Raw genomic sequence first — 24,934 nt, forward strand, 5'->3', positions numbered from 1 at the left:
TAATCTCCATTACATTTTGCTTAAGAAGAAAGTTTATAAGTATATTAATATTCTCTATTCTTTTAAAGGAAAGTGATGCAGGAGCTGGAGGCTTGGTTGGAGAATGACAGCACAAGTCTGCAAAGTGCTGTGAGGGGTGTTACAGTGGAGGATATGGAGGGCGACTATGCTCGTGCCAAGAGGAAAAAATCTTGCCAAGCAAAGAGAGTATACAAAGCGCTGCTCACTAAAGCCTGTGACCCAAAGGGGGTCCCCTCAAAGCTTTACGTAGGGGAGAAAAAATGGTCCGCACCTGCTTCCTCCAGGAGGGCGCAAACTGAAGGCAGAGGGAGGTCCCAAGGGGCCAGGCGTCCCCTTCTGCCACTCGCACAATCTCTCCCTCGGTGCCCACATCAAATGGGTGACCTAGAGCTGACCCAAAGGGAACTCGAACCTCCTCCCCGCGCCCTCCACCACCTCCAGGGCGGACACCGACTCCCAACCGGCAGGATGTACCGAGCCGGCCGGGAGTGTCTCACCTTGGTCTCCATCCCTCGCTGTCGTCATGGTGACCGCCGGAGCCACGCAGCCCCGCCCCTTCCTCATGACGTGGCCCCGCCTCCTCCGAACCCGGAAGCGCGAGGCTCGCGCCCACTGCGCGAACCGTTCGGGAGGGGGGAGCGCGGCAGCTGAGGCTCGCCGGGCCGCGCGCCCCGCCCCTCGGAGGCCCGCCCTCCAGCTCGCCCCCACAGCCCGCTGTGCCTGCGGGTACTGAGCGCTCCGGCAGCCGGCGGTGACCCGGACCCAGCCGCCTCCCCGGCCCGCGCCCCTACTGGAGGGAAGAGCCGCCTTGGGGAGGAGGGAAAGGGACGTGGGGGAGGCCACGGCAGGTGAGGGGTGGGCGAGGCCCTGGAAGCGGGGTGTGGGTGTGTGATGTGTATAGGTTTGCAGGTGGGTGTGTATGTACTGTGTGCGGCTGCCTCTGTTGGTGTGACTTTGTTAGTGTGGCCCCTAGTGGGCCGGTCCATGTGATCATGCACGTGACCGCATGTCCCTCTGTGTATGTGTATCTGTCTATCTGTCTGAGGTCAAGTTTGACTTCCTGAGGTGGTCGTTGTACTGTGACCCTGCCTTGTTGTGGCTTTCACAGGCGGGACTGGGAAAGGGTGGGGTCTGTGTTTGGATCATCTGGGGATGGGGGTGCGGGTCTCCTGACCAGGGCATACTATTGTAATCTGGTCCCGGGGATACACTGCTGCAGCCCAGGAATATGTTTTTCAACTTTTAAGAACTCTGAGCAGAAGCTAGTTATTTTGAAGATTGCACCTCAGCCTGAAAGTGACAAATGTCTTTGTCATTGCTCAGTACCTGGTGTGAGACTTGTGAATGGGGGATGAGGAAAGTAACAGGACTAGAGTGCGTTGCTTTCCTTCTTCTGGCTTTCCTAGGGAGTTATAAATTCTGCATTTATGCTGCTGCTTTGTCTCCTTGTACAATGTTCCAGCTCCTGTTAGCAGCATGATTCAAGAGACTGAGGAGTAACTTAATAGCTGTGTGCAAATTTCCAAGAGCTTTTATACCAAGACAGTACAAGATGAGGTGTCACAGAAGAAATGTCAAGTTGGCAGCTTTTCCTCCCATGAGGTTTAGACAATAATGGAGTAAGTTCCTGAAGAAAAGAGGGATAAATGTTCCCCTAAAGAAATCTGGAGGAAGAAAGGATAGCTGTGTACTGGTGTGGTGAGCTGTTGAGATTTGCATTAAAAAAGCCAACTGCATTGTCTAGAGACTCTCAGGTCCTAATATTTAGTTACTGCTGGCATTAATAATCACAGACTGTCCATATGTGGATCAACTACAGATTGAGATAAAGGATCCAAAAACCTCTGACTAGTTAATCTGGTTATGTGACTTAAACATTTTTAAAGATGATTTCATTGACTGTAAACTGGCAGGTTCTGTTGAATCCCTGAGGGGTAAGTGCACACTCACAATTGGCAATTTTATTGTCTAGCACCACAGGGCCAGAGAGGACTAACTGTCCAAAGTACTCCCTGAGGAGGGATTTCTTTAGGCAAGATTAAGGCTGATCTCTGTAGCCCTTTTCCCACCAGCATGAACAGGTGCTTTTGTTTTTGCGAAGAATTGAATTGTGAGAGATCAGATCAGTGTTGAGCTCCTGGTCGACATTCTTTCTTATTTAATACTGACCAGCTTGGTCACAATCTCAGTTAACCTTTTTTTGCCATATACAGAATGTTCCTCTCGTGACTTGGAAAAGTATACCCCTTTAGTGAATGAAAGAGAGCTCGGAGAACAGACTTCCTTTTCATACCACTCACAGCTGCTTTCTCTTTGCAGCAGTGAGTTTTTTTGTTGTTTTTTTTTTAACTTAGATGTCAGTTGGTCAGATGCAACATTTGGTATCTATCTTACCTTTCATGTATTGCCAAACTAACACAAGTGTTAAAATCACTTGCCTCTACAAAAATTTAGTCACAGTTGGGTGGAATCTCTCCATCCAGTGAGATTAGTTATAAAATGTTATACTGAGGTGGTTGTGAATAATGCTGAGGACTGTGGTAAGGCACATCTTTCTACTTGTTGCTCTGGGAAGAAGTGGATGTCAGTGAATGTGTGTGCCTGTGTATGATCTGTATGTCTATGATAGTTTGGTTTGTACCTTGCAGCTGATTCCAAAACTGAATTAATTTATCCCAAGTTTGGCAAATCTAGAAGCTACCTTTCTGGCTTTAAGTAGCTTAGATGTTTTATAAACCTACTGAGTAGATTCCAGGGGCTTAGATTTTTTTTTTTAACATGTTAATATTCGTTAAGAGAAAATGGATATGCAAAGAACAATTTTCTTTATTCCAGGATGAATTATAACTACATCTGTGCACACTGATTTCAGCATAAGACTGGCTAATGATATTCTTGGTACTTTTGAGAACAGCTTATGATTTTAACAAACTTTTCTAAAATTACCATCCTAGCCTTGAGGGAACAGACCATTATTGCAATGTCAAGGTTGTAAATCAAGTTTAATAATGGATGCCTACGTCTCCCATCTCCTTGGGGTTTAGTAACCTCCCCAAGATTAGAGGTAACTGTTATGATTGCTAAGTTCCCTGAACTCCTGAGTTGGCAGATGTGGAGGGCCAAAAAGGAGTCCCCAGCTCCTGGCCAGTCCAGAGAACTGCACCCGCTGACCAACCACTCAAAATAACAATTCAGAGTCAGCCCAGGAGGTAAGTGTTATGGTCTTGAACACATCCTAGCCTTGTTAGGAAATCCAGACTTGCTCTGGGGGTAGAGGACAGGATACACAGCAAGTATTTGAATCCTTCCAAACCAGGGGGTAGAAGTTCCTCGTTTGGCAATAAGAATCTGCAACAGGGAGCTATAATTTCAAGTTCCTGTTACGACAATATAGATGCCTGAGCAAGGAGGGGCAGCCTTTCCCTTGAAGATGCCCAGCCATTCCAAAGCTGTTAGATCCCTGGGTCAGAAGAGACTCTAGGATTGCCTGATCCAGTCTCCTTAGGACATAGTCATCCATTTAGTCAACAGATAATGCCTGTTCTGTGCCAAGCACTGTTCTAGGCTTTGAAAATACAGTGGTGAAACAGTCATAGATGGGAAAGCAAGCTCAAAGAAGGTCAGTGACTCTTCCAAGGTCACGCAGCTATAAAAGCTAGAAATCACTAATCTCACCACAAGAGACTGTGTATTTCTTCTAAAGACCCATGTTTTGTTGCTGGTTATAGTGCCTTCAAGCCTGTCCTGGTATTTGATCATAGATCTTTCAGAGGAGGGTATATCACATTTAATCACATCAAGAACTGCATTAAGAACTACATGTGAGGTTCTGAAACTATGTTCTGGTAGAGTTAGATTTATGGCATTTTGTGACTTGATCAGGACCCAGGCTTCTATTACCCCCTTTCTCTAGTGTGGACTGTTCCCTGAAACTCTATCAGACATCTTTGTTAAAATGGATTCTTAAGATACTGTCAACACATAGGTGATGGTACTGCAGTTTGGAATCATTTACCTAGGACAGGCATTCTGGTGTCAGAACACACTGTCCTACCTCTGGTCCTAGCTCTGCAATAGACAGGAGATCGCTGGTAAGTCATTTAAGTTTTCTAGACCAGGTTCTTCATCCGGAGGAACTAAGAAAGTAATTATCTCTCAGGGCCCCCTTCTGCTCTATGACTATAGGACTTCACCAAATTGTTTTCTGTAGTTTAAGTATATACTGACAAGGTAAAATAGCCCATTTCTTTGGTTTTACCATTTAAAGTATTGTTTTTATAGCTAGACCAGACTCTACATTTGGTTCTGATGTAAACATGAATTCTTGACATGAAACATCACATGCTTTTATTTCAGGGTTAACCTCCATTTCAGCTAATCATGGGAGAGATTAAAGTCTCTCCTGATTATAACTGGTTTAGAAGTACAGTTCCCCTTAAAAAGGTATGTATGGTTTTACTACACCTCTTATTTGCAAAATCTTGTATTGTTTTTGTTTGTGACTTAGATGTTATGCCTTAACAGTGTTTGAGAGGAAAGGTTATTGCCAAATATCAGGAGTCTGGGTCGTAGGGCATAAAGTTCACCCCTTCTTTGTCAAGTGCAGTGAACTCTTGAGACGCATTCAAGAGTAAAAGTGGGTATAACTGTACTCATTATTTTATAATTGCTTTTGTGTATTCAAGCAAACAGGAATATGTGTACTCTGTAGATAGTGGAAAGCTTGCAGCAACAGCAACTATACAGTACGTGCAGTCAGATTCGATTATAAAGCCTTTTCCTGTTCCTCAGATTTAAGATTTTCAATGGGCCACATTATAGATCCTCTGTAATGGTAGCCATTTTCAGGAAATCTTATTTGCCTGAGATGTCATTCACAGTGAAGTTTGACTGTCGACTCTGAGTCCCTAATTAATCCCAAATGTTTGGGGATCATACTGGACAAAAGCTAGTTAAGTCACAGAGCAAAGTCTTTGCTGATCCCTTTGCAAAAGTATGAGATGAAAATCATCTATGTCTCTGTTATAATTATTTTGTCAGGGTAGACATCTGTGGAAGTGCCATGCAGGTTTGAATTAACAACAAAACTATTCTATATAGAAATTTGAGATACAGTTCTCCAAGTGTAAACAGAGTATCTGCTAGACAACTGGCACTGTTGTAGGAGGTCAGCAGATACTTTATTTAATTCTTAACAGTTTAACAAAGCTGGTAGTGATGTGCCCCTCTTGCAGATAAGAAAACCAAGGTCCAGAGAGGTTAACATGTTAAAGGTCACTCAGCCTGGTAGAGTCTGCCCATTAAAATCAAATTAATCTGACTTCAGAGTCAGAAGTACTTGACTGCTTACCAAAGGGAGCTGCCCTTCCTTCTTGTTCCCTGGGAAACTCCTGCCCGTGCTAAATGATAATTGGGTCTTGCAGTCCCTCTGCCTTGTCCCATCCCCTCAAATAATTCATGTGCACTCATCTTGATAGCTCACTTTCTCAGCAAGCTGATCACCAGACCCCAAACAACCCACACTTTTCTAAATATTCTTAGAAGTAGTTATAGGAGGTAGTTTGGTTGATGTGATTTTCTCCAGTTGTGAGATCAGTTTGGTCCACAAGTCATGATAAGTTTGCTTGAAATTTCGTGGTGCTAGATTTTAAATTATCAGGTAGATATTGCATCTTCTAAGGGATTTCTGACAAAATTGCCATTCAGAGAACTCTGAGAAAATTGAAGTGATAAACAACTTTTAAGTATTTATGGCTTATATTCAGAACATACTGTGTCAATTATATCTCAGTAAAGGGGGGGAGAGAACATGCTATTTTTGTTACTTTTCTCCCAAATAGATTATTGAAATAACTTCCTGGAAAATTTCAGAGATCTAAATATTCTTACCTCATATTAATTTTATTATTACAAGATTGGGATTTACTGTGTTCACTGTCAAAAGCCATTAAGAGATTTTTACCACAATCATAGCCTCCCAAAATAAGAGCAAAATTGTGTGTGGCAAGATGCCAAGGGCAGAAACATGAGTATGAGATATTACTGTCATCATCTGTGACCTGGGGATGTCTAAAAGGGAATTGTTAGATTCCTCTGGACTGTGCCTTGCCCCATTTGTCTGCTCCCAGTGATGCCAGTGATCCCAGTCAGTGTGTTACCATCCACAGTGACACCAGTGGCCCACAGCACTGCCAGCTAGGAGCTCTCAGAAAATAGAACCTGGAGGCCTTGAATTTTTTAATGTAAAAGTAGGATAAATAATTGATTTGCATTGGCAAAAGTTCAGAAAGTTCAGGTATTTTTCCAAATATCACGAAAAAGTCAGCCACAGAAAACAAAAAGTAAACTATCATGCAGTGAATAATACTAATATCTAACACTCACTGAAACTCTCACTGCCCAACTCCACGCTGAGCCCTTGACTTGTCTCAGCTCACTTAATGCCCATCTTTTTTCCCTTTGGGTTAAGAACTACTAATTCAGGAAGGTTTCTGATGCCCTTCCTCCTCCCAACCCTCTTTTCTCAAGAAAACCAGTTTTTCCCTGTGCCCATTCCCTACACCTGACTGACTGGTTTGAAACATTCTTCCAGAACAGGGACACCTACACCTGCTGTGTCCTTCCTCTTTAGCAAAAGTCTCCCCCTCAAAGACGTGGTGTAGATCAGGCTCCAGAACCATCTCCTGAGTGGTACCATCTCTCCCTAGTTTGTCCCTAGAGCCTGGAGTCTTTCCTCCCCTCCGGACAGCACTGGAGAATGACTCTGCAAATTGCCTCTTACACCCACACAAAGCCAGAAGCATGGGGAAGAAATAAGATGCCAATTACAGGGTTTACTGTTTAATGGTAAACAAAACAGGCTTTTATAATCATGGATGGGAAGGAAAATGAAAAAACTGATTTTAAAAAAAGCTTTATAGTCTTTGGAAGGATATAAGGCAATTCTGTACAGTATGTTAGCACATAGAAGAAGGAAAAAGAGACCAAAGCAGTTTATTTATTATACACACTAGTCTGGTGTGATCCCCAGGGTACCTTGTAACAACCAAGGCGGTGGCATTAAAATTGTCACAGAAATTATAGTGTAAAGTAACAATATCAAACCAAATCCATAAGGTTTTCCATTTTTTTTTTATAACTTTCCCTCCAGATTATCGTGGATGATGATGATAGTAAAATATGGTCGCTGTATGATGCAGGCCCCAGAAATATCAGGTGTCCTCTGATATTTCTTCCCCCTGTCAGCGGAACTGCAGATGTATTTTTCCGGCAGATTTTGGCTTTGACTGGATGGGGTTACCGGGTTATAGCTGTAAGTATTATTGATTCAGTATTACAGTTCAACTCCACATTTTTTGGGTTTGGTTGTTTTTTTTTTTTTTTTTGTATGGGGTACTTCTGTTCCTGATTAACTATCATAATGGGCTTTTTTTTTTTTTTTTTTTAGTTGAGGTAAGATTGTTTTCCTTCTTTAAAATGTGAAATGAAGCCTTTGGAAGGAAGGCGGTGTAGTACATGGACATACAGAGATGCAGAGGGTACAAACTTCTGTGGAAACCTCAACGCCCAGCTTTTATGTACATTCTCTTAACTCTGAATGGTAGGAAGCATTGTCCTTGTTTAGAGATGAGGAAATGGAGGTCCAGCCATTTTGGTGATCGTGGCAGGCCATGACCACTAGGTGGTGGAAGGAGAACCAGTCTGAGTCTTCTGACTCCATTTCCACTCCTGGTTCATTACACCACTGCCTGCAAGGGAGCTGAATGTGCAATATTATACAGCGGAGGGGTCTGCTGACATTCAGCTGACTGAAAGCTTGCTTTAATGTAAGTCTTTGACTGTTGGGATGGGTCTTATTATAGCCCATACTCTCAGCATTTACTTAAGAAGTTTTTTGTTTCTAATTGTTATTTTATCACTGAGTTTGGTCTAAATCTAGTTTCCCATTGGTCATTCTTGAATCTCTTCTGGAAGAACAGTGTAGGTGAGGAAGGCACCGTTGTTCATGACGCGACTGTGTAACAATGGAGGCTGGCCAGGGGCTCCTGGGTGGCTTTGTTGGTTGAGTGTACAACTCTTGATTTCTGCTCAGGTTTGTGAGATCAAACCTGATCTCACAATCTGCCTCTGTCTCTCTCTCTCTCTCTCTCTCTCTCTCTCTCTCTCTCTCTCGATACTAAATAAATAAACTTTAAAAACAAAAAATAATGGAGGCTGGTCTCCCTACTTCTCAGGAAGGAGAGATTCTTGGGCTTTGGAGTTGGCACTTGTTTCCGGGAGCCGGAACAGTAACATGTAAAACGGGTCTCCCTGTGGGAATATTGCTGTTACTGTACATTTTATTTACTATCTGAAGGAGAGAAAATGTGGACCAGATCTCTTTTCTCGGAAGGTAACTTAAAGTTTTACTGGGTTTACCACCAACTGGGGCCACACGGAACAAATCCAGTTCTTCCTCCTGACAGCCCTTCTTGAGAAAACGAGTTATTGTCAACTTGCTGCCTTCCCCCCAGGTCTTTTCTTTCAGGAGAAATTCTCCACATTCTTTGATCATTCTTCATGTGGCATGTTTTGAGTCTCTGCAACATAATCCTCCCTTGTTCTGGGTTTTCATAATTCCTCTTGGTTGACGGCATTTCAGGAAAGCGGGGTGGCAAGCACACTCATCCCAGCCCTCCACAGCCTAAGACACGACAGTACCTTTCCTGGTAGTCTCTGTTGATCAGCCAGGGAGGGGAAACTGAGCGGCCACAGACGTCTCTCCCACTTCAGAGCACTGTCTGAAGTTGACTGTGTGTTTTTTGCTCCAAGCTGGCAAGTCCAAATTGCTTTGCCTTTTGGCTGGATATTTCTTCTTGCCCTCAAGCTTCTTGATGTGGGATTTCCTTATTTCATTAGCTAGATAATGAATCAAGAAAGGGCCAGGGGCACCTGGCTGGCTCAGCTGGTGTAGCGTGTAACCCTTGATCTCGGGGTTGTGGATTTGAGCCCCATATTGGGTGCAGAGATTACTTAAAAATAAAACTTAAAAAAGAAAAGGCCAGTGATGTCTTCAAAGTTACTTTGTCCTTATGTGCCTAACCCCACGAGGTTTGTTTTATTTATGTAGTTATTAAAATGTATGTATTCATTTTTGAGAGAGTGAGAAAGGGGCAGAGAGAGAGGGAGGGAGAGAGAGAGAATCCCAAGCAGTCTCCACACTGTCAGCAAGGAGCCCAATGAGGGGCTTGAACCCATGAACCGTGAGATCATGACCTGAGCCAAAACAGACACCTAACCAACTGAGCCACCCAGGTGCCCCTACCTCACAAGATTTTAAAACTTATTACATACTTATCTAGCAGTTGAAAGGTACCAGTCCTTTTGTCATTTACATTTTTATTGAGATAATTATAGGTTCACCTGTAGTTTTCAGAAATGATACAGAGATATCCCTTTTATACTTTGCCCAGTTTCTCTCAATAGTAACATTTTACAAAACTGTAGTAGGATATTGTAACCAGGGTATGATATTAATACAATCCACCAATCTTAGATTTCCAGTTTTACTTGTACTCTGTGTGTGTGTGTGTGTGTGTGTGTGTGTGTGTTGTGTACAGTTTTACCCCTATCTTGGGCATAGATATTTTTAAATTAAAGGCTTCATAAAAAAATATTTTTACAATATAGGTTTTTTTTTCCTTTTTGTTTTGTTTTTAACGTTTGTTTATTTTTGAGAGAGAGAGAGCACAATTGGGGGTTGGGTAGAGAGAGAGGGCGACAGAGAATCCGAAGCAGGCTCCAGGCTCCAAACTGTCAGCATAAAGCCTGACACGGGGTTCGATCCCACAAACCGAGATAGCATGACCTGAGCCAAAGTCAGACACTTAACTAATTGAGCCACCCAGATGCCCTATAATAGCTTTCTTTTCTATCATCCGACTCCAGTTCTCAGATTATCTGCTAGGGAGCAGCTGTTCTTCATCCTGTCAGAATAGTGGAATCTCATCCACAAATGAAATTTTTAATAGTAAAAGTAACATAATTACAGCAAATCTAAAGTTATCCTATTATATACATGATAGTATCAATTCCAGCAACTTGTTAATGACAAAAGGAATCTAAGTTCTTAAAACAACTAGCCTGTCAGACAGGTTTTGCTTATTATTAAAGAGAGTAGAATTCTTTGGTGACAAGCTGGAGTCCTCTAGAAAGGAGGTAGTGACTTGTATTTCTTTTCCTCTTCCTCAGCTTTTATAGGCTACTTAAGGTCAAGCACCATACTTTTTTGGCCACAAATAAAGGTACAAGAAATCAGATATAATGCCTGAGTCAATTAAGAAAAGAGGAACAATTTTAGTGAATACGCGCTTCAAGCAATGCTGCCAAAAAGAGAGGGAATTCTCCTTAGGATTTTATTTCGAGTTCTCCTGAGCCATACTTTTAGAATTAAATTGGATTAAAGGGAAAACAGTATTTTTTTACTTGAAAGGGTTCTGCTCCTATTCACCCTTGAACCTCAGAGTTTCTTAGCTATTTGGAAAGTAAACAGACATGAATTGAAATTATTATTCACATAATATCTCTTGTGTGCTATTCTTTTTTTAAATTGGTCTGTTAGGGGGCACCTGGGAGGCTCAGTCGGTTGAACAGCAGACTTCAGTTTAGGTCTTGATCTTGCGGTTCGTGGGTTCAAGCCTCACATTGGGCTTGCTGCTTTCAGTGAGGAGCCTGCTTCAGATCCTCTGTCCCCCACTCTCTCTGCCCTTGCCCTACTTACCCTCTCTCTCTCAAAAAATAAATAAAACATTGAAAAAAATAATAATAAAATAAATTGGTCTAGGGGCATCTGGGTGGCTTAGTTGGTTAAGCGTTTGACTTCAGCTCAGGTCATGATCTCATGGTTCATGGGTGTGAGCCCTGCATTGGGCTCTGTGCTGTCACATCAGAGCCTGGAGCCTGCTTCAGATTGTGTGTCTCCCTCTCTCTCTGCCCATCCCCTGCTCATGCTGTGTGTGTGTGTGTGTGTGTGTGTGTGTGTCTCAAAAATAAAAGGAGCAGAGCTTGAGCAAATGAGAAATGCTACTATGGGAGTCCTAAATTTTGCATATATATATATTTTTTAATTTTTTAAATATTTATTTATTTTTGAGAGACAGAGTGCAAGTGTGGGAGGGACAGAGAGGGAGACACAGAGTCCGAAGCAGGCTCCAGGCTCTGAGCTGTCAGCACAATGTCCGACATGGGGCTCAAATTCAACAGCTCTGAGATCTTGACCTGAGCCAAAGTCAGACGCTTGAATTGACTGAGCCACTCAGGCTCCCCTATATTTATTATTAATTAATAATGTTATTATTTCAGTTGCAGTATCCAGTTTATTGGGACCATCTTGAATTCTGTGATGGATTTAGAAAACTTTTAGATCATTTACAACTGGATAAAGTGAGTACCCTAAAACTAAATATTTACATGTGATTTTAATGCAGCATTTACATTGTAAAGCCTGGTATTGTCTTTGTTTTTAAATGATACTTCTTTTGAGATATAATTCACATACCATACAATTTACCCTTTTCAAGTGTGTGAGTATGGTTTTTAATATATTCATAGATAGGTGCGATATATATTTATATGTAAACATAAATATATTTTATATATAAATAAATATAATATATTCACAAATAGGGTCAATTTTAGGTCATTTTTTTCACCCCAAAAAGAAACCGCATATTCATTATTAGTGACTCCTCACCTTTCTTCTCCTACCCCTGGCAACTTAATCTCCTTTCTGCCTGTGTAGATGTACCCATTCTAGGTATTTTATATAAATGGAATCATGCAGTATTCATCTTTTTTTTTTAATTTTCTTAGTGTTCATCTTTTCTAACTGACTTCTTTCATTTAGCATAATGTTTGCAAGGCCCATCTATGTTGTAGCATGTATCAGTACTCCACCTTTTTATTGTCAAATAATATCCCACTATATAGGTGTACCCCATTTTATTTATCCATTTGTCAGTTCATGCACGTTTGGATTGTTGCCATTGTTTGGCTATTAGAAGTAACACTGCTGTAGGGTGCCTGGGTGGCTCAGTCGGTTAAGCATCTGACTTCGACTCAGGTCATGATCTCACAGCTTGCGAGTTTGAGCCCTGCATCAGGATCTGTGCTGACAGCTCAGAGCCTGGAGCCTGCTTCAGATTCTGTGTCTCTCTGTCTCTTTGCCCCTCCGCTGCACTCTCTCTCTCTCTCTCTCTCAAAAATAAAAAATAAAACATTTTTAAAAATTAAAAAAAAAAAAAAGAAATAACACTGCTGTGAACATTTGTGGTCACACGAACATGGACATGTGTTTTCAGTTCTTTTGAGTTTGTACCTAGGAGTAGAATTACCAAATCATAGTTTTCTTAAATATAAATTACTGAGTGGTTTCATTTTCTAGTGTAATCTGTAGATAATATTTTCTTACTTGTATTTGCATGCACAGATTGTTTTCTTGACGGGATGTATAAATTGTACTTAAGTGCAGTGTTTCCTAAATGTTGAACTGCTATCGATATTTTCATCTAAGGACTATGATGACATTATGTATTCTGTGGTTGGTGAGAAGTAAAACTACTTTTTTTTTTTTTTTTTTTTTTGGTATTTATGTTCAGGATTGATTGTTGTTGTAGTATTCTTCTTGTGTTTGTTTGCAATTAGGTTCACCTGTTTGGGGCTTCTTTGGGAGGCTTTTTGGCCCAGAAATTTGCTGAATACACACACACATCTCCCAGAGTCCATTCCCTCATCCTCTGCAATTCTTTCAGTGACACCTCCATCTTCAACCAAACTTGGACTGCAAACAGGTAAGAACATGAACATTTGGCCAAAATTCTTAGGATTTTCATTCAGTGGAATTTTGAAAATGTTGGCTTGGCGGGGGGCGGGGGGTTGTTGCACTAAGCAGTGGGGGTGTGGGGGTGGAAAGGGCTTGTATCTACCTCTGTCTTCTGAAACTGCCTTGGCTTTTAAAACTAGAAACAATCACCTTTGCCAAAGAAAAGAATGGAATGAACTCTGAATTTAGCTATTTCTATTACTCTGAATTATGGGTTAGCTTTGTTTAATATACATTCATGTGATCCTAACAGGTCCTCTTCAGTTGCATATGTAACTAATATGGTGTTCTGCTTGTTCCGCCTACTGTGTTGTTAAACAGTTCTGTATATTGACTGACACAGTGTTTTTAGGCATTTTGGCTTCCCCCAATTTTTCATCATGTTCTGCAAATCATTGTACACGTTGCTTTTTTCCTTCCCTTTCTGGGTTATTTCCTTGAAATGTGTTTCCAAAAACAGAGAGAATACATTTCGTCTGCCAGCACGTCTTGCACATCATGACACTTTAGCGTTAGTCTGCTTTCGGAAAGATGGAAATGGTGGCCTGCTTCGTGGGGCCACCCATGGGGCGCTTGTTTCCTCTGAGTCATCCTTTCATTGAAGATTCCACTTTAGGAGCGCCTGGGTGCCTCAGTCACTTGAGTGTCCAACTCTTGATTTTGACTCAGGTCATAATCTCACAGTTTGTGGGATTGAGCCCCGTGTCAGGCTCTGCTGTGACAGTGTGGAGCCTGCTTGGGATTCTCTTTCTCTTCCTATCCCCCTCCCCCTCCCCCCACTGGAAAAAGAAAAGTTATTGAAGATAACATTTTGTTTATTTATTTTTAATTTTTTTCAATGTTTATTCATTTTTTTAAGAGACAGAGACCTAGCATGAGCGGGGGAGGGACAGAGAGAGAGAGAGAGAGAGAGAGAGAGAGAGAGGGAGGGAGGGAGACAGATACAGAATCCAAAGTAGGCTCCAGGCTCTGAGCTATCGGTAGAGAGCCTGACATGGAGCCCGAACCCACAGACCTCAAGATCATGACCTGAGCTAAAGTCGAATGTTTAACTGACTGAGCCACCCAGGCACCCTGAAGATAACATTTTAAGTAATTTGATAAGTATCTAATAGTACCTTAAAGCTAATGTAATGTGATTTTTTTTCATTGCTAGCAAGGTTAGACTCTACCCTAAAAGACAAAGACATCATACCTGTATGATCAGGTTGATTTTTCACAGAATTCTCTAGGTAAACATTGTGTTTGTTATTTTCACATTTCTTTAAAATTGTAGGTAGAGCATGCAACTCTTGATCTCTGGATCATGAGTTTGAGCACCACGTTGGGCGTATAGCTTACTCAAAAACAAGTTGTACTCTGTTCTCTTTAAAAATGTTTTCTGGTGTTATCTCAGTAGTTTACTCAGCATTTGTGCAACAATTTCTTACATACATTAGCTACAAATAGTTCATGTCCAGACAATGCACTAAAGCTCATTGATTATTTTTGATGATTTTTAATGTTGTTTTAACTGTCCCAAGCCAAGACTGCCCCTACTTTGTTTGTGCCCCTGCATATGAGCTACATTTTATCAAATATCTGAGTGCTTACTTTGTGCCACACATTGAGGCTACAGGGGCAAGCAAAGCCAACAGGGTCTACCCCTCACAGAGGGTACCTAGGCAACATCACCTTGAGAAAATAAGGAAACCCATGGGCGGGATGGAGAAAGGTAACTGAAAGAGGGCCCACTGGCCTTGTGAGGGAAGCTCAACCTCCAACAAGCCAGTCCATTGAGAACACGCATCAGAAGGTGATCTGCACTTTTTATCATTTTCACCATAGGTTTAGAGAAAGTAGTGTTTACTGTATATAATGGCTCTCAATTCTTGTAATTAATGGAATAAATATCAACTAAAAATCAGGTACAGAAATCCATAGATTGAATTGCCTTGAATTAGCCTAATTGAATCTACTAGGAGAAAACTTTGGCAGTATAACAGCTCCTTCATTTTGCTATTTTGAAATATCAATCAATCAAGGTGATATAAACCTGAAGGTTGGGATCTTAATTTTTCAGTTTTCTAAAGGAAATAGTTTAGCCATTGGAAATAAGGCCAAATAGTAAAAAAAGAAAAAAAAATAGTAATAATAATAATAATAAAAAATAAAAAATTCTCAGTATTATCAAAATGTCTACCTTGGCAAAGAAACTTGAAATACCACTTATAATTATTCTAAATTCTCAAATAAAACTTTAATCATATTAAACCGTAACTCTTTGGGAGCTCGGGAAAATGTATATAAAAACAAGATGCTTTAAAGCTAGCTCTTTGGAAGAAGAGATAGGTCTTTTTATCTCTAGATCCCAAGAACGTAGCTAATACAAAGCTTCAATATTGAATGAATATTTGCTACTTTTGTGTAACCTTGCAAATTTAAATTATCAGGTCCTTGTTTTACAGCTTTTGGCTGATGCCATCATTTATGCTCAAAAAAATAGTTCTTGGAAACTTTTCATCTGGCCCAGTGGACCCTTTGATGGCTGATGCTATTGATTTCATGGTGGACAGGGTAAGGATCATGGCGTTGGGGTGGGGACACCTTATACTAGAAATTTTTGTGTCTCCTTGCTTCCTGATGATATATCTGTCTCATTGAGTATGTATTAGAGATGTTTGCTAAACAGCCTTCCATATTAACTTTAACACAGCCACACAGATTATTACTGTTGGTAAGTAATTCAACAGAATCACTTGGGGGAAGCTTTTAAAAATACAGATTCCAGGGGCACCTGACTGGCTCAGTCAGTATAGCATGGGACTCTTGATCTGGGGATCATGAGTTCGAGCCCCATGTTGGGCATGGAGCCTACATTTAAAAAAAAAAAACAGATTCCAAGGCCTCTCCAGCCCATTGAACTGGAATCCCTGGGTGTGGGATCTGGGAACCTGTATTTTTACTCTGTTCCCCCTCTTTCTCCTTGAGGTGAATCTGAAATAGCAGGTCTACAGACTCGGATTTAGGGACTACGGGGCTAGATGGTTTTTCTGAGGTCTCTTCCAGCTCCAAAATCTCTTAAAAATGTTTGTCACTTGTGAGTTATAGGAAGTGGCTTGCTGCCCACAGGTACCTGGTTGAAGAAGCAATTCATGTTGAGGGCTATGGATGCCAGGTTCCCACAGTAGAAAAATGCCACCACCTGGGAGGCCCATGGTCTCACAGATACATTATATTTCCTCCTTGGTGATCTTTCTGGACCCACCACACGTGATACCACCTTTATAAGCACAAATATTACACTTAATGGAAATGTGGGAAACAAAATTAATTCAAAACCTTTGCCTGTGTTTCTTCCTACAGCTGGAAAGTTTGGGTCAGAGTGAACTGGCTTCAAGACTGACCCTGAATTGTCAAAATTCTTATGTGGAACCTCATAAAATTCGGGACATCCCTGTAACCATTATGGATGTAAGCTTCCTTTTAAGTCAAATAGATGGCTTTACCCTTTTAACTGTATATATCAAAATCCTCATAATTATTTTATAATTTTTCAATGTACCTCTTCCAATGCTGCCTTGGATTTTTTTTACACCCTCCCCCCACCCACTTTTTCAGTTCTAAAACAATCAACGTATTGCTTACCCTATTTTTTTCCTGATAGGAATAACACCATTGAAGTAGGAATAAACATAAACAAACATGGTAGTCCTTACCCATTCTGATATATTTTTGCTACAGTCATCAACAGATATTGCACTTTAGCTATTACACATCTATGTAGCAAAGAAAAGTTGCCTCATGGGGGCAGAAAATCAAGAATTCCATAAAATCTAATTAGCACAAAAGCTTGCTACTTATATGCTCGAGTTGTGGTAAAATATATGTTACAAAATTTACCATTTTAACCATTTTTAAGTGTACATTAAGTAAACTTAAGTGGCATTAAGTACATTTACAGTGTTGTGCAACCGTCACCATCATCCATTTCCAGAACTTTTCATCATCCCAAACTGAAGCTCTGTACCCATTAAACACTAGCTCACTATTCCCCCCTCCTTCCAGACCCTGGTACCCAACATTATACTTTCTGTCTCTATGTATTTGACTATTCCATGTACCTCACGTAAGGTACATAGACTATAAGGAATCACATAATATTTGTACTTCTGTGTCTGGCTGAATTCACTTAGCAGAATGTTTTCAAAGTCTATTCATGTCGTGGCGTGTATTAAACGCTGAATAATACTCTCTTGTATGCAAGTACCACATTTAGTTTATCCAGCATCTGTTGATGGACATTTGGGTTATTCCACCTCTGGGCTATTGTGAATAATGCTGCTGTGAGCATTGGTGTACAAATATCTGTTTGAGTACCTACTTTCACATCTTGTGGGTATATACGCAGAAGTGGAATTGCTGAGCCATATGTAATTCTGTTTAGCTTTTTGAGAAACCGTGATACCAACCTCCACAGTGGTTGTACCATTTTACATTCCCACAAGCAATGCACAAGGGTTCGAATTGTTCCACATCCTCCCCAACACTTGTTATTTTCTGTTTTTTGATAACGGTGATTCTAATGGGTGTGAAGTGGTATTTCATTGTGGTTTGGCTTATTTTTTTTTAAATCATGTAACTATTTTGCCTCAAAAACGGGTTTATTCCTAGATTCAAATAATGTTTTTTACGAATTGATTTTTGTCCAGAAATTTACAAGCATGTAAATAATAACTTCTCATTCTTCACTGTAATCTCTACATTCCGACATTGACCATGACACAGAACAAGCTTTTCAGTACTGTTGGTAAAATATTTTGTCCTCACAGTGCGTTTGCTCTGTTTGCCCATCTTTCAAAGCTGAGCTCATGTACCCAAAGCTTGAGTCACTGGAAACTGTGTTTAAGCTTTGGCAAGTTGGAGGTGCTGTGTGTGTGTGTGCGCGTGTGTGTGTGTGTGTGTGTGTGCGCGTGCGCGATTAAAAAAACTACTTTTTGAAAAAAAATTACTTTCTGAAAACTTGCTTGAATGTGTGTAAACATAAGTTTATGTGGGCAGTAAATGGTGTCTAGAATCATACACTCCAAACTGTTAACAGTAGTTCCCCCAGGAAAGGATCTGGACTTTTTCTTATACTCTTAAAAATTTTTTTTGTTTTTGTTTTTTTTTTCACTAAGCATATAGTCACTAAGCTGTTTTTAAGTAGTAATAAAATGTAACTTTTTTTAAGTAGTAATAAAATTTACACGTTCTTTTGAGATTTTAGTGATCTTTTTGAAATTAACTGGCATTTTCAATAATGATTGTTCACTATTAATATTCTTTTAATTCAGTTAACTCTGTTTGAGGGGAAAAAATTCATGATAGACTTTTCTCCCAAAGAATGCAACAACAAATTCTGTAGCTTATGTTAGAAATCACCAGGGATCAGTAGGAGGAGGTGGCCCAGGCTGGGCAAGGTTCAGCAGCATCTCTTCACAAGAAAGAAATGCTTTGGGAAGCATTTTCCGTGATGTGGAAAGAACATATTAAAATACCAGTAGGTTTCAGCCTTTGTTTTTTTTTTTTTTTTTTTTAAAGGTATTTGACCAGAGTGCACTTTCAACCGAAGCTAAAGAAGAAATGTACAAACTGTATCCTAATGCCCGGAGGGCTCACCTTAAAACAGGAGGCAATTTCCCATACCTGTGCAGAAGTGCAGAGGTGAATCTTTATGTACAGGTAAGTCCCAGCTTGGAAGCCAGGGCACTTTGAACCCACAGTGTATAGTTTGAAACACAAAGCTTGTTTTTTTTTAATGGTGGAATAGGAGAACTACAGAATTCTCTGTAAGAATGAGGCACTTGCTTGATAAAAGTGGTTTACATTAATAATTTAAAGCAGAATTCAAGCAGGTGTGTTAGAGACAGTCAGGTGACTCTCTGCCTACCATCTCTTTTCTAAGAACAGCAGGCCTATATCCACATACCTAGAAGTAGCCATTTGGTATGATGTGACCTTGCCTCCTGGATACAATGAATTCAATCAGAACAGGATACCAGATTCATGAAGCAACTTCCTGATCCATTTTTAGTGCATTAAAATAATACACGCAAAAACTGACAAAAACTGCCACTTTGTCCTCTACCTTAAATGGATATTAAAATAGCAGTGAGGGGGTGTGTGGGTGGCTCAGTCGGCTAAACGTCCAACTTGGGCTCAGGTCATGGGTTCAAACCCTGCATAGGGCTCTGTGCCAACAGCTCAGAGCCTGGAGCCTGCTTCAGATTCTGTGTCTCCCTCTCTCTCTCTGCCCCTCCCCCACTTGTGTTCCCGCTCTCTTTCTCAAAAATAAATAAACATTAAAAAAAATTTTTTTTTTAAGTTTAAATAGCAATGAGAAATTACTGCTTTGGCAGTTTGGCAAGAAGTATCAAGAACTTCAAAAAACAGTCATGTCCTTTGGTCCTGTCATCCACTGTGGCAGTGGATCCTAAGTAGAGGACCCTAAATTCAGAAAAACTTGATGCCTGGAGCCCTTCCTGATGATCTTACTCTGAACAGCAGAGGATGGGAAAGACCTGAGTCACAGCAGCAGGACAGGAGGGTAAACAACAACTTATGGAGCAGTGTGCCACCATTTAAGATGTTGATGAAATTTATAGGAACTTGGGAGAGACTTATTACATATTAAATAAGGAACAAAGATCCCAAATTGTGGGTGTTATTTTTTAATGCTTATTTATTTTGAGAGAGGGGATCGGGAGGAGCAGAGAGAGAGGAACAGAGAATCCCAAATAGGCTCTGCTCTGTCAGCACAGAACCTGATGCAGAGCTTGAACTCAAAAACTGCAAGATCATGACCCAGGCCCAAAATCAAGAATCAGATGCCTAACTGACTGAGCCACCCAGGCGTCCCTCAAATTGTGGTTTTTAAAAATACTTGTTTGACTTCTCTGTGTTTTCCAATTTGTCTCTTATTAGTACATATTACTGTGTAATTTTAGAAGTATAAAATATGCCATAGTGACATTTAAAAGAACAATTCTGTGTTTCTACAGATACATTTGCTGCAATTCCATGGAACCAAATACGCGGCCATTGATCCGTCGATGGTCAGTGCTGAGGAACTTGAGGTGCAGAAAGGCAGCCTCAGCGTCAGTCAGGAGGAGCAATAGTTGTGGTGTTCATTGTTAATGATGCGTGATCCAGAGAGTTCTTGTACAATCATGGCGTCAGTGCCCGCCCGGCGGCCTCTCCATTCGGCTGTCAGGTTCACCGGTTATCACTGTGTTTGGAAGTAGGACTGATTGTCGTCTTTGTGACAGGCGGCAGCTCTTCTAAGCCAGTGTAACTGTTCCCTCTTCGGTTTTTTTAGCTTTTGAATTTGAGGAAGTACTTTTGAAGACTCCCATTTTAAGAATTGTGAAAATTTTGCTACCAAAAGTCATCACCACTGTGTTCTTAAGCGAATATTAATTTCTGAAGTTTGGGATTTTGTGAGGGTTTGTTTCCTTTCTTTTCTTTCCTCCTTTCTTTTTATGTTATTTGCTGTAAATGCTGCACATCCAGATTGTGTATCAGAAGGACATCAGTTATTTTTATGAATTCTTGGTTATTGCCGTTATCAAGTGCCAAGCTGTCACCCTACTGTGTGCTCCCTGCAACATCAACTACTTCTACTTTCCAGTTATACAGAATCATTTTCAGTTTTATCTGTTGTCTTTCTAGCCATTACAGTCATTTGGAATAAAAACTCACTTTCAGCGAATGGCTTTGGTGATTATTGTAGCTGCCCAACTGGGCTACATAGACATAGGACTTTCTGACAAGAAACCGTGGTGGTGTTGGCCAATTTGGTATGACATTACATAAGTTACTTAATCTCTCTAAGTTGCAGTTTGCTCATTGTAAAGTAACAGTAGGTCTCATTTATTGAGCTGTTACTATGTACCAGTTACTTTTCATACCTTCTTTCTTCCCCCTCAATGGGAATGTGTCTTAAATCTCTTTTAATTTTTTTTTTTTACATTTTTTTTAAGTAGGTTCCACGCCCAACTTGGAGCTTGAACTCATGACCCTGAGATTGAGAGTTGCATGCTGCACCTACTGAACCAGCCAACTGCCCCAAATCTCTTTCAAACTATATATTCCTTTTTTTTTTTTTCTTGCCATTAATTTGTTGAAGAAATAGGCTCATTTGCTCTATGGAATTCCCCACGATCTAGATTTGGCTGATTGCAGTCTCATGGTGTCCTTTAACTTGTTTCTGTGTCCCTGGTATTTCCCATAAGCTGGTACATACATCTAGAGGGTCAGTCAGGCTCAAATTCAGTCTTTTTGGCAGGAATGCTTCATAGGGCTGCGTGCTTCCCATTATGTCACTCAGGAGGCACATAACATCTGGTGGTTTCTAAGTGGTTAACATGATGGTTTAGCTGCCCCTGCTTATCACGGCACAGATGTGTTGTTTCATTGGAGGATGCAAAACAGTGACGATAACTCTAATTTTTATCATCCCATTTATTAACTAGAGTTCTCTGATTTAAAAACAAAAATCTTCCCCTCATCAATTATTTGGTTTCTCTGAGGTACAAGTGAGACAGAAAAATCATCATGAATGCTTCTTTCCCTTTAAGTTTTAAGTATATTGAGTTAGCCACCCTATTTCTGACTTAATCCCCACCACAGCCCTGATTAAACTGATTTTTACAGGTGAGGTCATGGAGACTGGGAGGAGCCAAGAGACTTGCTCACCATCACACAGGAAAGGGCAGAGCTGGGATGTTAACTTGGATCTGACCACCACAAAACCAAGGATCTTTCCATGTAGGCCAGTGTCTGCTCTGACTGTCTTGTGACTTGAGAACAGTCGTGAGTTATGGGAAGCACTTGGGAAGCCATGAAGGTAGGAGCTTAGTGTTTTTAACTATTACCATCTGAGACTACTTCCCAACCAACAGGAACTCCTGTGGGCAGAGCCAGGCCACACATGGCCAGTAGCCCCTTCCTCTCCTGATACAGCAATGAACTGTGAGACTGCCCTCTGCTTTCTTTTCACATTCTCCCCGTGGGAGCCATTTTCCCCTAACAGCTTTAACTACTCCCTGGTTCTATGCCCTGAGGATTGCCATTTCCAGCCCCAACGGATTCTGAGCTGGCCTTGAATGCCTGTACATCAGGCCAGACTTCTACAGGCACACCAGACTCCACCTGGCAAAAGCCACACCCATGACCCCAGTGCCCAAATCTAACCCTTCTCTCCTTAACCCACTGCCCCAACTCCCAGCATCACTGTTCCCCAGATGCCCCAGCTAGAAACAGCCATCTTGGATCCCACCCCATCCCCAAGTCTCAAGGTGAAGCAGATACCAAGATGAAACTTTGGGAGCAAGATGGTTATTTAGGGTCAAAGAGAAGAGGTTGTGAAGGGAAGTGGATTGGGCAGGGGAGAAGCTGAGCTGTGACACAGGCGTCCCCAAGCACCGGCTGACCACATAGAGGGCTCTTGAGCTAAGAGTGCCCATTGGAATAGTCTCCCGAGGGGCTGAAATAGCCAGGCCCTCCTGCCTCTCCAGCTCCTCTCTCCTCTTCTTTCCATGCTTCCTGTGTTCCAACCACACCATCCCCCAAATAGATACATCACACCTCCTCGCCATCACGCAGACTGGTTTTTTTACTTGGAATGTGCTTCCCCCCACTTCTGCCTTCTCTGTGAGCTTCTCAGACCTTCCTTTCCTTTCCCTTCCCCTTCTCCTTCCTCTTTCCCTTTCTCTTCCCCTTTCCCTTCCCCAAGGAAGAACAAATCCCACAGTTTTCTGTATACACCCAACACATGATAGTACATTATTGTTGTCCCAGCCCCCCCTCACCCCATCACAAGGTCTCAGAGGGCAGGAACCGTGGCTACTCAGCTCTGCAGCCCAGCTCCCAGCAGACTGCCCGGCATGGAACACACTCAGTAAATATTGACTGGTGGTAGTGAGTTGAGTGGTGTGGTTACAGAGAACCAATCCACAACAGCTTGTCTGACTTGAAATTTTGCCATACTTCTCCCAAACAAAAAAACCATATTGAATGTGAAAGATGTATTTCAACATTTCAATTTTATTTTCTTTAAGAACTTGCTTTTTTGTCTCAAAACACAAAATCCATTTCACAAAATTCATCCAGATAAATAGTCTAAATCCCATGTGGTACAAAATACATTTCCTAAATGGAATATATAGAAGAGAAGGTTTTTCCCCCTCAACACAGCACTTGAAGAGAAGGGCATAGAGGCCACATGCTGCACTGGGGGTCCAAATCATGCTGTGACTGTGCAGCCTCAGTCCTATAGGTGATTGTGTGTAAAATAGGTTGGTTTCAAAGCCTCTTTTTCTTTCTTTTCATAAGCCTCAGGTATTTTTTAAAAATTGTTAATAGGCTTTATTTTTAAAAACAGTTAAAAATAAAACCTGAGCAGGGATGCCTGGGTGGCTCAGTCACTTAAGTCCAACTTCAGCTCAGGTCATGATCTCATGGTTTGTGGGTTTGAGCCTCGCATTGGGCCCTGTGCTGACAGCTCAGACCTTAAAGCCTGCTTTGGATTCTGTGTCTTCTCTCTCTGCCCCTGCCCCACTCATGCTCTGTCTCTCAAAAATGTTAAAAGTAAGAATAAAAAATAAAAATCTGAGCAGATAGCACAGAGTTCCCATACACCCCTCTGCCCAGCAATTTCTGCCATATTAACTTGCATTGGTCTTGGTATCTAATGTTTGCAGGTTAATCTGTAGGATAAATTCCTCCACGTGGGATTGCTGGGTCAAAGGGCAAATGCATTTGTAATTTTGGTAGATATGCCGCCTGCCTTTCAGAGGATTGTTCCACTGTGACCTCCCACTGGCCATGTGTGACGGTTGAAGCCCCTTTCAGCTCTTAACAGTTTTTATTCTGTCTCTCCCTCCTGAGACTCAGACCCAGTGGATAACTCTGTGGGGAGTTTTTCTAAGACAGGGGTCCCTGGGGCACCTGGGTGGCTCAGTTGATTAAGCATCCAGCTCTTGATCTGGGCTCAGGTCTTGAACTTAGGAGTTCAAGCCCCATATCAGGCTCTGCGCTGAGGGTGTAGAGACTGCTTGGAATTCTGTCTCTCCCTCTCTCTCTGCCCCTCCCACCCTGTGCACACGCACTCTCTCTGTCTCTTAAATAAACTTAAAAAAAAAAAAAAAAAAAAAGAATAACAACTAAATGCAAGGTGTGATTCTGGACTGGATCCTGGTCCAGAAAAAGGACATGAATGGTTCAACTAACAAAATTGGAATAAGGTCTGAAGATGAGTTAATAGTATGGTATCAGTGTTAATTTCCTGGTTTTGAAAATTATACTGTGATTACATAAGATGGTAATATTTGGGGAAGCTGTATTGTGAAGCATATTCAGAAATTCTTCATACTGTTTCTGCAATGTTTTTGTAAGTCTGAAACGATTTCAAAATAAAATTTTAAAGTTAAAAATAATTCTAGGTGTGCCTGGGTGGCTTAGTCGGTTAAGCATCCAACTCTTGATTTCAGCTCAGATCATGATCTTAGCCGTAGGATTGAGCCCCACGTGGGGCTGTGCACCGAGCATGGAACCTGCTTGGGATTCTCTCTCTCTCTCTCTCTCTCTCTCTCTCTCTCTCCCATGCATGCACTCTCTCTCTCTCTCTCTTTCTCTCTCTCTCAAAAAAAAAATAATAAAAATAAATTTTTAAAATTAAATTTCTAAACAAAATGGGAAAAAAAGAATGTGTGTACCTCTTAGAACTGTCAAAGCATATAAATAAGCTTGTGAACAGAAACACTGTTTTTGTAAGCACAGCATTCATTAAAAGCCAGTGAATGAGTTAAAGGAGGTCCGTTTTGTAAGTGACAGTTGGAGTCCTTTTGCCAGGTTGGGGAGACAGGAATGCTGGGTTTGGCACCTGACCTCAACAGCCGATTAGCTGCTTATCCATTCTGAGCCTCAGTGTCCTCTCTGAAAAGATGGCCCTTGCATCTCAGGGGACTGCTGTGATGCTCCAAGAGCCGCAAAGGACTGCACCTGTGGGAAGGGATTACCTGCAAAACCTGA

At 41.3% G+C, this 24,934-nt stretch overlaps 1 protein-coding gene across 5 annotated transcripts; it reads left to right on the top strand.

The window, feature by feature from the left end:
- Positions 1-617: 617 nt before the first annotated feature.
- Positions 618-20,612, top strand: SPG21 (SPG21 abhydrolase domain containing, maspardin). Of its 5 annotated transcripts, none has more exons than XM_042941706.1 (10): positions 618-869; positions 3,124-3,230; positions 4,378-4,464; positions 7,172-7,333; positions 11,362-11,442; positions 12,703-12,848; positions 15,313-15,436; positions 16,226-16,333; positions 18,443-18,583; positions 19,903-20,612. In XM_042941706.1, exons 3-10 carry the CDS (start codon positions 4,402-4,404, stop codon positions 20,017-20,019), a joined length of 942 nt encoding a protein of 313 aa, XP_042797640.1. In that variant the 5' UTR covers positions 618-869; positions 3,124-3,230; positions 4,378-4,401; the 3' UTR covers positions 20,020-20,612. The 5 variants fall into 5 exon arrangements, with proteins under 5 accessions (XP_042797640.1, XP_042797641.1, XP_042797639.1 ...); XM_042941707.1 differs by having other exon boundaries at positions 3,131-3,230; XM_042941705.1 differs by lacking the exon at positions 3,124-3,230.
- Positions 20,613-24,934: the final 4,322 nt, after the last annotated feature.

The sequence above is a fragment of the Panthera leo genome, chromosome B3 (assembly GCF_018350215.1).
Source record: "Panthera leo isolate Ple1 chromosome B3, P.leo_Ple1_pat1.1, whole genome shotgun sequence".
Lineage (NCBI taxonomy): Eukaryota > Metazoa > Chordata > Mammalia > Carnivora > Felidae > Panthera > Panthera leo.

What these genes read in the sequence shown, in the direction of transcription:
- SPG21 (XM_042941706.1), top strand. Translation starts at nt 4,402, where the DNA reads ATGGGAGAGATTAAAGTCTCTCCTGATTATAACTGGTTTAGAAGTACA. An exon ending in GGGGTTACCGGGTTATAGCT is followed by an intron (nt 7,334 to 11,361) that starts GTAAGTATTATT and finishes TTATTATTTCAG; the next exon opens with TTGCAGTATCCAGTTTATTG. An exon ending in ATCATTTACAACTGGATAAA is followed by an intron (nt 11,443 to 12,702) that starts GTGAGTACCCTA and finishes GTTTGCAATTAG; the next exon opens with GTTCACCTGTTTGGGGCTTC.